The 14,085-nt window shown below is 41.7% G+C and overlaps 1 protein-coding gene across 6 annotated transcripts in view; it reads left to right on the top strand.

Moving 5' to 3' along the window:
• LOC131984763 (cytoplasmic dynein 1 intermediate chain 1) overlaps positions 1–14,085 on the top strand; it is a 61,658-nt gene that overhangs the window by 20,903 nt on the left and 26,670 nt on the right. For 4 of the 6 annotated variants that reach the window (XM_059349708.1, XM_059349704.1, XM_059349706.1 and 1 more), the window contains 4 exons: positions 5,263–5,358; positions 6,944–7,115; positions 8,692–8,791; positions 8,865–8,990. In XM_059349708.1, coding sequence (XP_059205691.1) covers positions 5,263–5,358; positions 6,944–7,115; positions 8,692–8,791; positions 8,865–8,990 — 494 coding nt within the window. The remainder of the gene's footprint in view (positions 1–5,262; positions 5,359–6,943; positions 7,116–8,691; positions 8,792–8,864; positions 8,991–14,085) is intronic. The other 2 variants (XM_059349709.1, XM_059349707.1) reach the window with 1 other exon arrangement.

The following is a 14,085-nucleotide window of genomic DNA, read 5'->3' as shown; positions in this document are numbered from 1 at the left end:
GCGTGGGATCCCCAAAATCCTGCTCCATTTCTCTTTTGTGTCCCTCTTCCTGTTTCCGCCGCCTCTTCTCTATCATATCAGTATCTCTCTTTCTTTGTGATTAATACAATAGAGATCTATAAAAAATTATAAGTTCTGTCAACTTTGATTGTGCGTGACTCAGTTTAGCAGTCCTCTCCGTAGTGCTATAATAAGTCTGTGGCTCTGCCCCCATAATGTAGTTGATGACAAACTTAGGGGCCTGGTCTCATCCTCCCCTCTACACACTCACACACACACACACACACACACACACACCCGCAGCTCTTTGATAACTATGCCAATCCCTCCAAGCATGCGCTAACACATTTCAGCACACTGGCACTTACTGTGGATTGGGTTCAGAATAAAAGCTTAGCGATCACTTTGATCCTTACCAAACAACACATGCTAACACATTATTGCCGTGACGACACACCACGCCATTGTGCTTTATGTATTAGCCCAAGGGGAGCAGAAAACAGTGTGTACATCTTTTATCTGCTGTCAGTATCTTTAAAACTTCTCTCCACATGCTGGATAGTAGCAGCCTACTGTGAAATAATACAAGATGTTTAAGCTAATGAAACTCTCAGCGGTGGATCAGCCTTCATTAAGACTATGTTTTCTTTATTCCACAAACAAATCAGCCTATTACGCTCACTTGAACTATTTCACTCTTCTGTTGGTTCATAAAAGCCATAACGATGCTCCTACTGGATAACAAGGGCGTCATGCGCAGAAAGTATGATAATAAAGTGTTAATTAGCCTCAATACAACAGCTAGTTGCAATGTAATTTCTAGCCAACTTTATTGCCTGTCTGAGAGGGATAAGAGTTTAAACAAGCACAATTTAAGCATGGAGAAGATTACTTATGTATGTTATTTTTTTATGTTTTGCATACATTGTCAAATATTGCTGAGTTACATAAACAAAGAGATGACATAAGTGGCATTGTCAAAGATGCACAACTAGAGCCTGACAGATATTGGTTACAGAAATCCCATCAAAGGCCTATCGGTATCGGATTATGCCCCAACGACTTGGTACTATGATGTCTGATATGTGCTATCATTTATAGAATTGGCTGACAAAGTAATTCATTGTTTGTATAATGCATAACAATGTTAAATATTATTTCATAAAGTTTTATGTTTGAGAGTGGTCCCATAATGGTCGGGTTCTATGCACAACAGCCTTCACTTCAGCCCTCACTTTTGCCTTTTTTTTAAGACTGTTTGCACTCTTGGCTAGTGTGTACAGCCTCTTTAATCATTAAAGTACCTTTTATAGACAAAAAGATTCACTAATCCAGGCTTTGTAATGTGATTAATTACTCTTCTGTGACATTAATATTAATGTTTTGACTATTATCCTGTTGGTTGGACTAAACAAGCAATATGAAGGCATCAGGATGAATCCTGTAAAACTGTGATGGACAATGATTAATCGATTCACTAATTGGCAGATTAATCAGTAGTGAAAATAATAGTCAGAACTGGTCTTCAGCACTGTTCACATGGGAAACAAAAAACAAAATTCCTGGATGTGTCAGTTTTTAATTATGATTTGCTGGTATTGATACACTTTGAAACAATGAACATGTCGTCACTTTAAAAGTCAAGTAGGTATACCGGTACACTCTGGCCACTTCATAAGGTACACCTTGCAGGTACTGGTAACATTTCTCAGAGATTTTGCTCCATATTGACATGATAGCATCACACAGCTGTTGCGGATCTGTCAGCTGCACACCCATGATGCTCTATTGAGCTCTATTGGATTGATATCTGGTTACTGGGGAGTCACCATCTGCATACAGTGAACCAATTGTCATGTTCCAGAAACCAGTTTGAGATGATTTGAGCTTTAAGACATGGTTTGTGATCCTGCTGGAAGTAGCCATTAGAAGATGCGTACACTGTGGTCAGAAATGGAGGGACATGGTCAGCAGCAATACTCAGGTAGTGCCAGTGTGCCAAGAAAATACCCTTAACACCATTACACCATCACACCACCAGCCTGAACTGTTGATACAAGGCAGGATGGATGCATGCTTTCATGTTGTTTATGCTAAAATCTGAACCAACCATTTGAATGCCGCACCAGAAATTGAGACTCATCACACTGGGCAACATTTTTCTGCAAATACTAGGTACCAATTTCATACCAGTTCTCCTTTTTTTCCAAAGTTTTACACCTGTAGATCTTGCCGCGGAGAACTTGATGGAATCATTTTTATGTTAAATAACATGAGACTAAGCTGCCAGTCCACACTGACTGAATGATGTTGACAAAGAAACGTTATGGATGATACCTGTCCTGCTCGATCAGATAAGTTTTGGTATAGATCCATAATATATTGAATTATTGTGCCAGCCCTAACTGACAGCATATTGGCCCGTTTCTAGCATAGTACTTATGAAGAGGCTGACAGAGCATATAAAAGGCTATGTTGTTACTTCCATCCTTTTTTGCAGAGAGTAATATTTCTGTTTTTCCAAACAATTTCACAAATTCCAACATGGGTGTACCTGTTTATGTATGTGTGTGTATATGCATTTACAAAGACCTTTACACATTTGTGTGTGCGCGTGTGTACTGGTGTTTGTATCTCTACACTGTGAATCTGTGTGTCTACATACCTGCTGGGTTGTGCTGAATTGACTGGGCACGGACAGCATGAGTAAGCAGCCAGGGGAAGATTGAGGCAGCCAGATGCGGCGGCCCTGGGCTACCGAGGATATCATTACCGCCGGTGTGTAGCCGGCCAAAACGGGAGCCCCCAAGCGGAGTTTCATCAAGGTGGACCCCCGTCTGTGGCGAGGGGGAGGATACCAGTTAACCTGTTGTCCTGCAGTGAGGAGCGGTATTAAGCGGCAGGTGGAAAGAGAAAGCATCCCGTGACTGGAAGGAGGTTGAAACAAGAAAGTGTGCAGATACTTACAGGGTAGCAGGCAGACACACTCAAACTGTGGAAGGTTGTCTCTTTTGATTTCCCCTCTCTGCTTCTAGTGCAACTCAACAGGAAACCCTGCAGCGCCTCTGTGTGTGTTTGCATGAACATTTTACATAAAGTTTTATATTATCCTTTCCAACCCATGAGTCCTACTTTCCAGTATCATTTACCGCAATATAGCTTCAGCTTTACTTACATACACAGAAATGTATCTGTGAAAAATTTCCATTCAAAGGAAATAGCCGGGATATTTTTGGTGCGGGACTCTTGACAGAACAACTTGATGCATGGCTGCTGGCAACGACATCAGCAGTATCTTCATACGGGAATTGGACCGTCTCCCCTCAGTGAGGTAACCCATAGGCCATGAATCACGCTGCCTTGCTCCAGAGTCCTGTGGTCCCGGGGGTTGACAGTTTGACCGCTCCTCAATGTGGTCTCTCTCCTCTACTCACGCTCCTCCCATCCCCATCACCACACATTCCAACCACCGGACCGGTCACCTAAGGTCAAGAAAATAGGATAGAAGTTTTGAATGCATCTTCCCAAATGCTGGTTAGCAGCACCCTGATTAATGATTCACATCTTGGAGCTTCTGCAGAGTAATGACAACAGTTTTTGGACGGTAAGAGTGATGAGACTGACAGAAAAACAATATCCGAGAGAAATAAAGCTTGACAAACTGAAGACAAAAGGGCCTGTAGGAAGGGTATTCCTGTGCGTCTCTGTTTGCTTGTCTGTTTTGGCAGCTCAGACATGGAGCTAGTCTGGCAGTCTGCCTGTCTGGTCCTCTCTGGTTTCTCCTCTATACTGGTGGGTCACTGGTGTTTGGATCACTACAGCTGGCTGTTAACCACCAACTTGGACCGAGCCTCACCGCCATGTGTTTGATTCAGCTTAGTCAACTATTATACACACACAGCATGAAAATGAAAGTCATTTATCAAAAACTTTGACTTGGGAGTAAAAGAAAACACAACGGCAGGGTGAGAGAAAGATATGCCAGGGAGCTTAAAATAAAGAGTAAAATACTGCTTGGAATTATTGCAGTCATTATTATAAAATCACTCAAGTGCTTCACCAATTATAATCACATTTGTACCTTTTTAAAGAGCAGCAGCGAGTTCATCAAAAGCTTAGGCGAGTCCAAGTGATGAATGGACAGTTCATCCGGTGCAAGAGCGGCCCTTCAGCAAGTGGTTTTAACAGTGCCCCGGGCCATACTCCAGCTGAGTTAAACACACCCCGACGTGTGTGTCTGTGTGTGTGTGAGACTGTGTGTGAGAGAGAGACATGAGACGTCTGAGGGTGTGATGTAGTCACTTCCTCCCACTGGACTGAGCGACTGTTGTCAGCTTGACCCTGCGCCAGTTAACCCCTCGCCACCCCTGGCACTGCAGGCGAGGGCCCCGGTTGTGTGTGTTTGAAAGAGAGAGAGAAGACAGATTGTATGTGTGTGTGTGTAGCGTGTGTGTGTGTTGGCAGGCCACAGGTGTCTGGTCACAGTGTCAGGGTGTTAAGAGGTCTACTGAGAGCAACCCCCCCTCCCCTGACTCTCAGCATCTGTTTCGGAGGGAGGGAGCAGCAGAAAAGAGGAGGAGAGGTTGGTGAGGGTTACCAACACATACCCTGAGGGGTGTGGGGGCTTGTTGGGGGGGCAGTAGCTGACAAGCAGGTGCCTATGTTGACAGTAACCCTTCATACTTGCACCCCACCTCCTCCCAAACACACAGACACACTGCACACACTTACAATAAATCCTGGAGAGGCTAAGCGTAATTGCAGCGCCTGATTGGAGGGAATGCGCAGGGAATCCCCTTTTACACACACACATCATTGGATCTTTTTGCTTGGGGTCAAAGGTGAGAGAAAAAGAGGAGAGCGCACACAACTCTGACATTTCCTGCTGTCTGTGTGTGCGCACGACGTCCACACATGCGGACCATGTGAGCTCATGCAACATGGAAATGGACAGGGGATTATTTCCTGTTATATTTCTTTTTCCAAGACAATGTATACCTAATATAAACATGCAACAGTAATAGACACTGCAGCGTTTATACTTTTTTGTTTTCTTAAAAATACAAGTGCGTGTGTTTGTAAATGAAACCCATTTGGACCAAATGTTAGTTAGTCAGGTGTACCAGTGCATGTCTGGCAATGATTATTTTGCTAAGATGTGGGGGAAGGCAGCACACAGCGGGAGGTCGAGGAAAATTGGAACAGCTGTTGATTAACATGAGTGCTCTCTCTCTTTCTTTCTTTTTTTTTACTCTCTCTCAGTAGAGGAGGAAGAGGAAGATGAGGAGATGATGGAGGCAAAGCCAGGCCCCGAGTCGGAGCAGCAGGATGACGATGACAACAGGGAAAACAAAGACGGTAAGAAGGATGGACGGAGGGATGATTGGAGGAAAAATGGTCAGCTTTCACTAATTAAGCTTTCTTATGTTTATTAAGTTTCCCCATGTATCTTGATGTAACAGTTGTACCCTCAGTTACTGCAAGCACAAGACTTCACATTCTCTATCCTCCAGTCTCCGTCCTCCCTCGACCTCTCACATGTTATTGGTCAAATTGTCACGAAACACGGTCACATGTGTGTGAAACCATCTGCAAGTCAGTGGGTGTATCAGATGGAAGGATGGGGGTAGGTTATGGTGGGGGTTAAGGCGGGTCCAGCATATCAGCTCCATGGCATGCAGAGGTCAGCGCTGATTAAAAACCTGTCACTTGACCCCCTGGACCACACTTCAAAGTGGAGAAGTGTGTGTGTGTGTGTGTGTGTGTGTGCGTGCATGTGGATGGTTTATGCAGTAAAATATGGATGGATAAAAACACAACAAGTGATGAACACACAGATGGCTAGACATATTCATATTCAGACTTAAAAACAATCCTGACTGAACCGAATGTGACTCAAACAGACACATAGACAGACGTATGCACGCACGCACTCGTAAACACACAGTCATCCGCCTCCTCTCCATCCCGGCCTATTAGAAGGTCTGGCCTTTGATCTCTGCCACCCGATTCACTGGGTCTTTTCTGACAACTCGTAAGCAATACAAAGGGATGTGGGGGATCAAAGTCAAGAGGCAGGGTAAAGGTCGATATATGTGTGTCTGTGCGTGCTTGTGTGTGTAAAAATCGCATGTGTGCTTGGGGACAGTGACTTCAAAAACCGGACGCCGTGCTGTGCAGCCATTACGTTCAAAGGGAGGCGGGACGCTCAGAGGGCTTTGTTTTTCTCTTGTTTATGAAGTTCTTACTGTAGGCTTTTATTAGAAAAGATGCATTAGGAACTGTTTGTAGTTTATTATGTCCTGGATGTGATTCTGGTTTTCATAGAGATGAAGTGAATGTTAATCTGACATCCGAACCACATGATGTCCTTTTTTTTTTTTTTTTTTGCAGAAGTAGACACGCCAGTGCTGCACACAGTACAATAACATACAGCAAGGTATCTGTGTTACCGTCAGTGATTAAAAGTAGAAGAAAGTAGAAGAAGTAGAAAGAAGACTTTTTTGTAATATAGTTTCCATTTATTTTATTCTTAATTTATTTTTATTTAATATTATTTTTTATTCAACTTCTGTATGTTTTTATATTGTTATAGTAATGTTTCGTTAATGAGTCTTGAAATCTAGTATAGATACAAATAAAATAAAATAATAAAAATAATAAAATAAAGTAAAAATAATATAGTATAGTAAAATATAGTATAGAGGAAGTTGGTGCACCCAGAAAAAACAAACCTACGGAAACATGCAAACTCAACACAGAGAGGCCTCGGGTGAACCCAGAATCGTCTGGATGTGAAGTGACAGCGCTAACCGCTGAATCACCATGCCTCTAACATTAAATGTTGTTAACCCAGGTGTCCTATGGGTGCACTGTGCATAATGCTATCCACATAAATCTCTCCCCCGTGCTCCCATGTCTCTTACTATCTTCCTTCTATCAGGCTCATTTCCAGTCCTGCGGGAGCTGACAGAGGAGGAAAGGCAGCAGATCCTGCACTCCTCTGAGTTTCAGAGCTTCTTTGACTGCAGCATCCGTGTGATGGAGAGAGCTCTGGCTGAGGACGGCAACATCTTCTTCGACTACAGCGGCCGGGACCTGGAGGACAAAGAAGGGTGAGCGGGAAGGAGGCGAGAGGGGGCAGGAGAGTCTGTGTTTGGGATGTGAGAGCACATGTGAGTGTTTACTTGCATGCCTCAAACTAAAAAATGTGCAAAGACTGACTCATGCCCACTGTGTCACTCGAGGGGCCTGGGAGCTCCTTTGTTCTTCAAAATGTCTTCATGTCTTCGTGCTGATGTCACACTCTCAGGGGGGTTAAAAACTCCTGTGAACTGACAACCACCATGTCTTAAAGAGCATTGTCTTGCCATCTAAAGAGTTGCCTTCAAATGGAGGTTATCAAAGTGTTGGTTGAAGTTATAAGAGTCATAAGTGCAAAGCTGTTTTAGTATACTGCTCTGCTATTATAGAAGAATGCAGCTCACTTCAACTTTGACCGCGTCAGCCACAGAGGAGCATCAAGCCTGTGGTCAAATAGAGATTATGTCTAAAACAGGCCCAGTGCTTAACATCAGTCTTCTTCTTTTTTCCATATACATGCTATTTATGAAGTTGTAACAACATAACCTACATTTCACTACCTCGTTTCATTACTATTCATCCTCACATAGCTTCACAGACAAAGTGGGTCATTCATGCTAATTAATGTACAGAATTTGTTGTAATTGAGGTGCTCAGACAGAAGTCTGTAAACTTTTCTCAAGCAGAGCTGACACGAACAAATATACACAACACACAAAACTGTGGTGATAAAACTTTCTGAGATGATGTAACAGTCTGCACAGGATCTGATCTGACCACAGGCAACATGTTGGCGGAAATTACTGCCTCAATAGGGTGAACAGCCAGTCAGACTGCGCTCTCACCGAATTCTTCCGATGTCAATTCATTATGCTGAATCAGCCGATGGCTGCTGCAAGGGGCCAACTGGAGCCAACTCATCTCAAACCCTTCAGGGAACATGGACAGCCAAATTTCAGCTTGATGTGTCAGGACCCTTTGACGCCTTGAGTGTACAAAAGATGAGACTTTATTGTTATACATTATATTTTATATTCTTAACACAGCAGCAATAACTCTAGTAGAATCCAGGGATAAATATTGTATTTGCCCCATAGGATGAACATTAGAAAATGGCTCGATCTGGTGGAAAATAGAAAAAAAATACAATTTGGAAACAGGCCTCTAGATTGAAAATGTGATATAATAGAAAGCACAAGCTTAGGCTTTGATTAGCATGAAATCAAAAATTGTGGTTTTAATGGGTTTCAATGGAGATATTTTTGTCCTTAAGGGTTTAAGTGTATGTGTTTTGGCTACACTGTTTATTAAAGACTTTTGATACAAGCTCTGGTTTAATTTTCAAAATCCAAAGGAAAAAAACCAAAATGTATGTACACAGTCAAAATGATGAAAAAAAACGAAAAAGCCTTCCTCTAGGAAGGATACATTTTGATCTCACTATGTATTTTAGAGTCATCTCTATCCACAATGCATTATAGTGAAAAAAAACTTCCTCCATACTTTCTATTGCTACTATACACTTTAGTGATGACAAATGACCCCTGCAGACAGAAAGCTTTTTTTCTTGACAGGTTATTTCATGATACCTTTACTGTCTTTTTCCAGAGACTTGGGTAGTGGCTCCAGTCTGTCTTTCAGTAGACTTTTCTATGATGAACACTGGTCGAAACATCGTGTGATCACCTGTCTGGACTGGTCCCCTCAGGTGAGGCCTGCATCACTATTTAAAGTAGGTGTTGAGCATTTGATGCATCTTCATCCCTCTCTCTCTCTTGCAGTATCCTGAGTTGCTGGTTGCCTCCTATAACAATAATGAAGATGCTCCTCATGAACCGGATGGCGTGGCCCTTGTATGGAACATCAAATTTAAGAAGGCCACGCCAGAGTACATCTTTCACTGTCAGGTACGTTCATTTGTAAAGATGTGGGTCGCTGTTTTGTGGGTAGTTAGTCGTAAGCATGCACCTACAAACAACTGCCACAAAGCTACATGCTGAAAAAAGAACAAAACCATCTTCTATCTCCTTTCGTCTCCTCGTTTGCTTCTTTCACACTTGAAAGCACCATTATTATTTTTTATTTTTCAACCCTTATCTGGCAACCCAACAGCCGGTCCATCCAGTAATCAAGTGTATTGCTTATTCCTCGTTTCTACCCTATAATGACAGCATGTTTGTGAATGAAAACTACAGAGTGAAGGAAAGGGAAATGAAAGGCAGCTCCACATGCGTTCATTTGACCCTCCTGATTGGATTATAGCTGAACGCTGCCACTCAGGCCAGTTTTTAATGGAAGAAACTTTTTGGTTTTGAGGGAAAGAACTCATTGATGGTTGAGATGCTAATAGCAAGTGACACTAAGAAAACGGTAGAAGGAGGGAGGGAGGAGAGAGTGGATAGAAGGATTGGGTGTGAGGGCTTCACAGCTCCCACGAGACAGGCGAGGCCATATAGACACGTCTTGGTAGTAAAATGATGTGGCCTACCACTTCCTAATCCAACGCTGCCACATGTGTGTTAGCCCACCCACATTGCATCTAATGTCAGCACTGCTGTGTTTCCCAATAACTGACAAGCCTTCGTCATACACGTCACGTCAAAATACACCTGCAGCAGTATTAATGTCACAAGCATTCACTTCACTGCTCAGAAATAATGTAGGACACATACTCTCACATTAAGCTTTGATCAAACAGGGGAAATGGATTTTCTCTCCTTTTTTCAAACACATTCAGAACCACATATTCCTGCAGACCGCAAGCATGCCGCATGCAGATATTTCGATATGAAGCTCCATAATGGATTTTTAAAGCACTCCGTTCTTTCACTGCACCATAATTTATGCTGCTGCTGAAATCCATGTGGTCTTATGGATAGATTACAGCCATGCATCTTATAGCTGTAGGATTCAGTAGTTTTCCCATGTGGTTCTCTGACGAAATATGTACAGTACATCCAAATTTATTAACAACGTGGTTTCTGAGCATGCTGATCTGAGAATAGTCAGTGTTGAATACAAGATGTTCGGGAATAAGGATATGTGCGTAAGCAGCTGATAAAATGCTCAGTTTATCAAAAGGGGGCAATCACCTGCAAACAGGTGATGTCAAATGTGCTCAAGTTTAAGTGGAGACATGTGATCATTGGAATATAATGCCCTCAAGGAATAGGGGAATTAATTGAATTTTATTTCATTTATGTTTTTGGCTTCCAAATATAACAAATATATTCAAGATAAAACAATTATTTTACTGCATTCCATTTCACAATATTGCTCTTGTTTTGTATTGTGTTGTAAATCCAGCGCACCCTGAGTGGAAAAAAACTTTAAAAATGTATTTCGTCTAAAGCATTTTAATTTATTTCTGTTAAAAATATGTTTTATATGTTATATTTTAAAAATATGATTAATAATATTTAGGTTATTTATTTATATGTGTATAAAGATATATATTATTCAATTTATTCACTTATCTTTTATTTATCTTTCCATTTATTTTCTGTGAATTATATTTAAAGTACATGACAATCCACTGTCTTTTTTAAAAGTTCAGTAAATGTATAATGAGTAATCACTGACTTAATGCTGACCAAAATAATAATTATTTTTGCCATAATCAAGCAGCCCGGATGCCATCTCTTTGCATTGAAAAACGTTAACGTAAAAGTTATCAGTAACATAAAGCGTTGTCCTTGATGTTTGTTTTTGATTCCCCAACTCATACAAACCACTTCTTAACACACAGTCGGCGTGTCCACATGCTGAGATTTGTTTTATGTTGAGTGTTTACTGGAAAGATGTGCATTTGATGAAGTGATATCAGATGGAGAAAAGACAGAAGAAAAACTGAGAGAGAACAGAAACTCCCAAGTGGTCCCACTTTCCTACCGCCCCCATGTTAGTCAGTGAGTTAGTGTGGCCTGGGGCTGTGCCACGGTCTTTTCATGAGGGGAGAAAGAAAAGCGAATGACAGAAAAACAGAGAAAGAATGATGGCATATGAGCAGGGACTCAGAAATGGAGTGCTCATATAAACAGTAGAGGATAAGGAGAGATGGAATAAAAAAAGAGGTTGCAAGTCATGACTTTGGGTGTCACTATTGGATTTGGATTAAAGGAGCACAGGAGCGGTGAGAGGAGAGGAGAGGAGAGTAGAGACATTTTTTTTCTTGCTCTTTCTTTCTGTGGGGCCTTTTGCAAACAGAGTCGCGACTCCCTAGTTAGCCGCGGATCAGATGGCTCTTAATGTGCAAGCATGTTCTGCCGTTTAACCCCCCCAAAACCACAGGCCTGGGTGCCTCTTCCCCCTCTCTTTCTCCTATTTTTCTTTTCACCTTCCACCTTCCCATTAGAGAAGCGAGCTGTTCACATGCTTTCTCCACACTTCTGTTGGTGGATGAAAAGGTGAAAGATGGCTGAATACAGTGTGTGTGCATGCATGTGTTTGTGTGAGCGTCGTGCACACGTGTAAAGGCTGCGGCGTGTGTGTGTGTGGAGGATACAAAAGAATGACAGTGCTGGGTCGGTATTGGTGGGTTGGGGTTTGTGGTTGAGGTCTGGTTCAGCAGGGGCTTTATTGTATAAGGCTATGGCTTATAGAAGGCTTCATGTTTCAGATGGGGTTTTGGTGAGGTCAAGCTTCTATATTTCTTGTCTGGCTGTGTGCAGTTTGGTGAATTGGCTTAGCAGTGCAAAAACAGTCCTTTTTAACAACATACAACCTCTTATTCAGGGTTTAAATGTCTTTGCCCAAACAAGGGAACATTTTCTGCTTGGAGTTCCAGTGCAATTTTAATTGTTTCAGGACTTTTTTTTAAAGCTGTATTTTGGTACAGATTATTCACTGTTATAAATACCACTTTTATTTGCACTGGGTACTACACAATAGTTTCTAACATTAACATTTTTTTAGTTTGCAGTCGTGTTGTTAGAGTTTATGTCCCTGACTCACTGGTGTGGTGCAAAGTTAAACATTTTAAAAGCTGGTGTTGGTTTGATTTTGGGAGGAGTCTCTGTGACTTCAGACAAGTGCATACTGGGGATTGTGCACTAGCTTTTCTGGCAATGTGCAGCAGTGTTGTAATATTGTATTCTGATGCAATAGTTAGACAGACACGTCCTGATTTGACAAACGATGTTCCCTTGTGGACTAAACAAATCTACAGTTATGCGTTCAATGCTCCATCTTTTTGTCTTCCTCCTGCTTTGCTCGGTTTTTTCCTCCTGTCTTGAACCCTCTGAGCCCCAAGCAGTTTCAGGGAGTGTTTCGCTCCTGTCACATTTTCTCACTGTGGCCTTGTTTTTTCACTGTAATATATACAAGAAGTCCTGCACCTCTATGGAAACAGCACAATCATGGCTAGAAGTGGTTAGAACTAAAAAAATGCATTTCATGCAGTATAACATGGTTATGATAATGCGAATCATAAAAAAGCCAAAAAGCAAGTAGAATATATTTGATTTATTTTTTTTTTAAATGAAAAAAGAGCATCTACATATACATATACACCAAATACGCAATATTGGAAAGAAACAGGAGCTCCACATGCTTGTCCTCTCCCCTCTGCTCTTTGTAAACTGGCTGTAAATTAAATTTTAGTTTCTTTGTCTCTTGGTATGAAAGCTAAAATATAAAACAGTACAATTTTAGAATAATCTGAAAAAAAACGTTTTCACTTTTTCGTTCAGCTATTTTTGTTCTTTGCGATGTTTTATAAGATACTTCTGGTTTAAGTATCTAAATATTAGTAACTACACTATACAAATTAAACACATAGCTGTTGTTTAACTCTGCTTCATTCTAGACGGTGAACAAACTATATCTGAAATTAAACAGTATCACGGTATACTGCGGAGGCTTTTACAATCCCCTTCAGGATCCGTGGCAGTTTCATGACCCCACTTTAGGAGCCATTGATCTGTAATACAGTGGAGGAAGTGTGTGATCCATCAGTGTGTGGGCTGGGTTTGTGTGTAAGGAAAGGGGCTGCCGCTTCTGTGGATTCTGGTACCAGTTGAGCGTGTCTCCCTTCATCACGGCCGTCTCAGCAGTTGGACCCATCATCGCCCCATCCCAGTTGGGTCCAATCTTGTAACTTCACACCAGCCTCTCAAGTGGGCAAAGTCACACCACATTAAAGGACCCGTTTGACTTAAAACCTCTGCCGAACCCCCCAAACCACACGCCTCCCTGTAACAACCCCTGCCGCTACTGTCACATCCCATTGGACTCAGTCATATTTTTATTAATATCTTGCTGCCGCGCGTCGGTCCCTAGGCCTTTGACACTTCCAGAAAGGTTGAGTAAGAGAAGCAGAGCAGGAGGAGAGGAGAGGAGAGGAGGGAGGGAGGGAGGGAGGGAGGGAGGGAGAAGGTGGAGAGAGTTAGGAAGAGAGAACAGAATTATTCACAGGCCTTTTACTAAGCAGGAAGCCATGTGAAATTACACAGGAGGATGAAGCTGCATTGTGTGCAGAAAGCTTAGCAGAGAAGTCCCGTAAGTGCTCACTGAACATGGGTTAGGACCATGTGACTGTGTTTGATTTGTGGCACACTAAACAGATGCATCTACTGGAAAAAATAACCTTAATTTTAGGGAGTTGAATTTAGTTGTAAATTAGATTATAAATCAGGCTGTGCTGATCAATTAGATTATATGGGTTTTATATAGAGAAATTAGCAGTCAGTCTTTCTAGTGTCTGTTGCAAGAATAATTAAGAACCTGTCCATCCTGTTGAGAATCTAGATTTGGCATTTAATTATTTGCCATGTTTTTGTTTTTTATTCTAAATCTGGGAACATTTACTTTTAAGTTTCTTTATTTGTTTGGCATATTTTGTAAATATTTTGTTTTGTTTGTGCATTTTCCTGCCAATGGCTTCTTGAATTGGCAGTCAGTCATCAAAACTTTGAGAACCCCTGATTTAAAGGACGAGTTCAGTGGTTTAGGAAATATGCAAGTTAGTTACGTTGCCGAGAGTTAGATGTGAAGATCAATATC

The sequence above is a fragment of the Centropristis striata genome, chromosome 14 (genome assembly GCF_030273125.1).
Source record: "Centropristis striata isolate RG_2023a ecotype Rhode Island chromosome 14, C.striata_1.0, whole genome shotgun sequence".
NCBI lineage: Eukaryota > Metazoa > Chordata > Actinopteri > Perciformes > Serranidae > Centropristis > Centropristis striata.
Note: the sequence above shows the minus strand (reverse complement) of the source record. Positions and strands in the feature narration are given on the sequence as shown.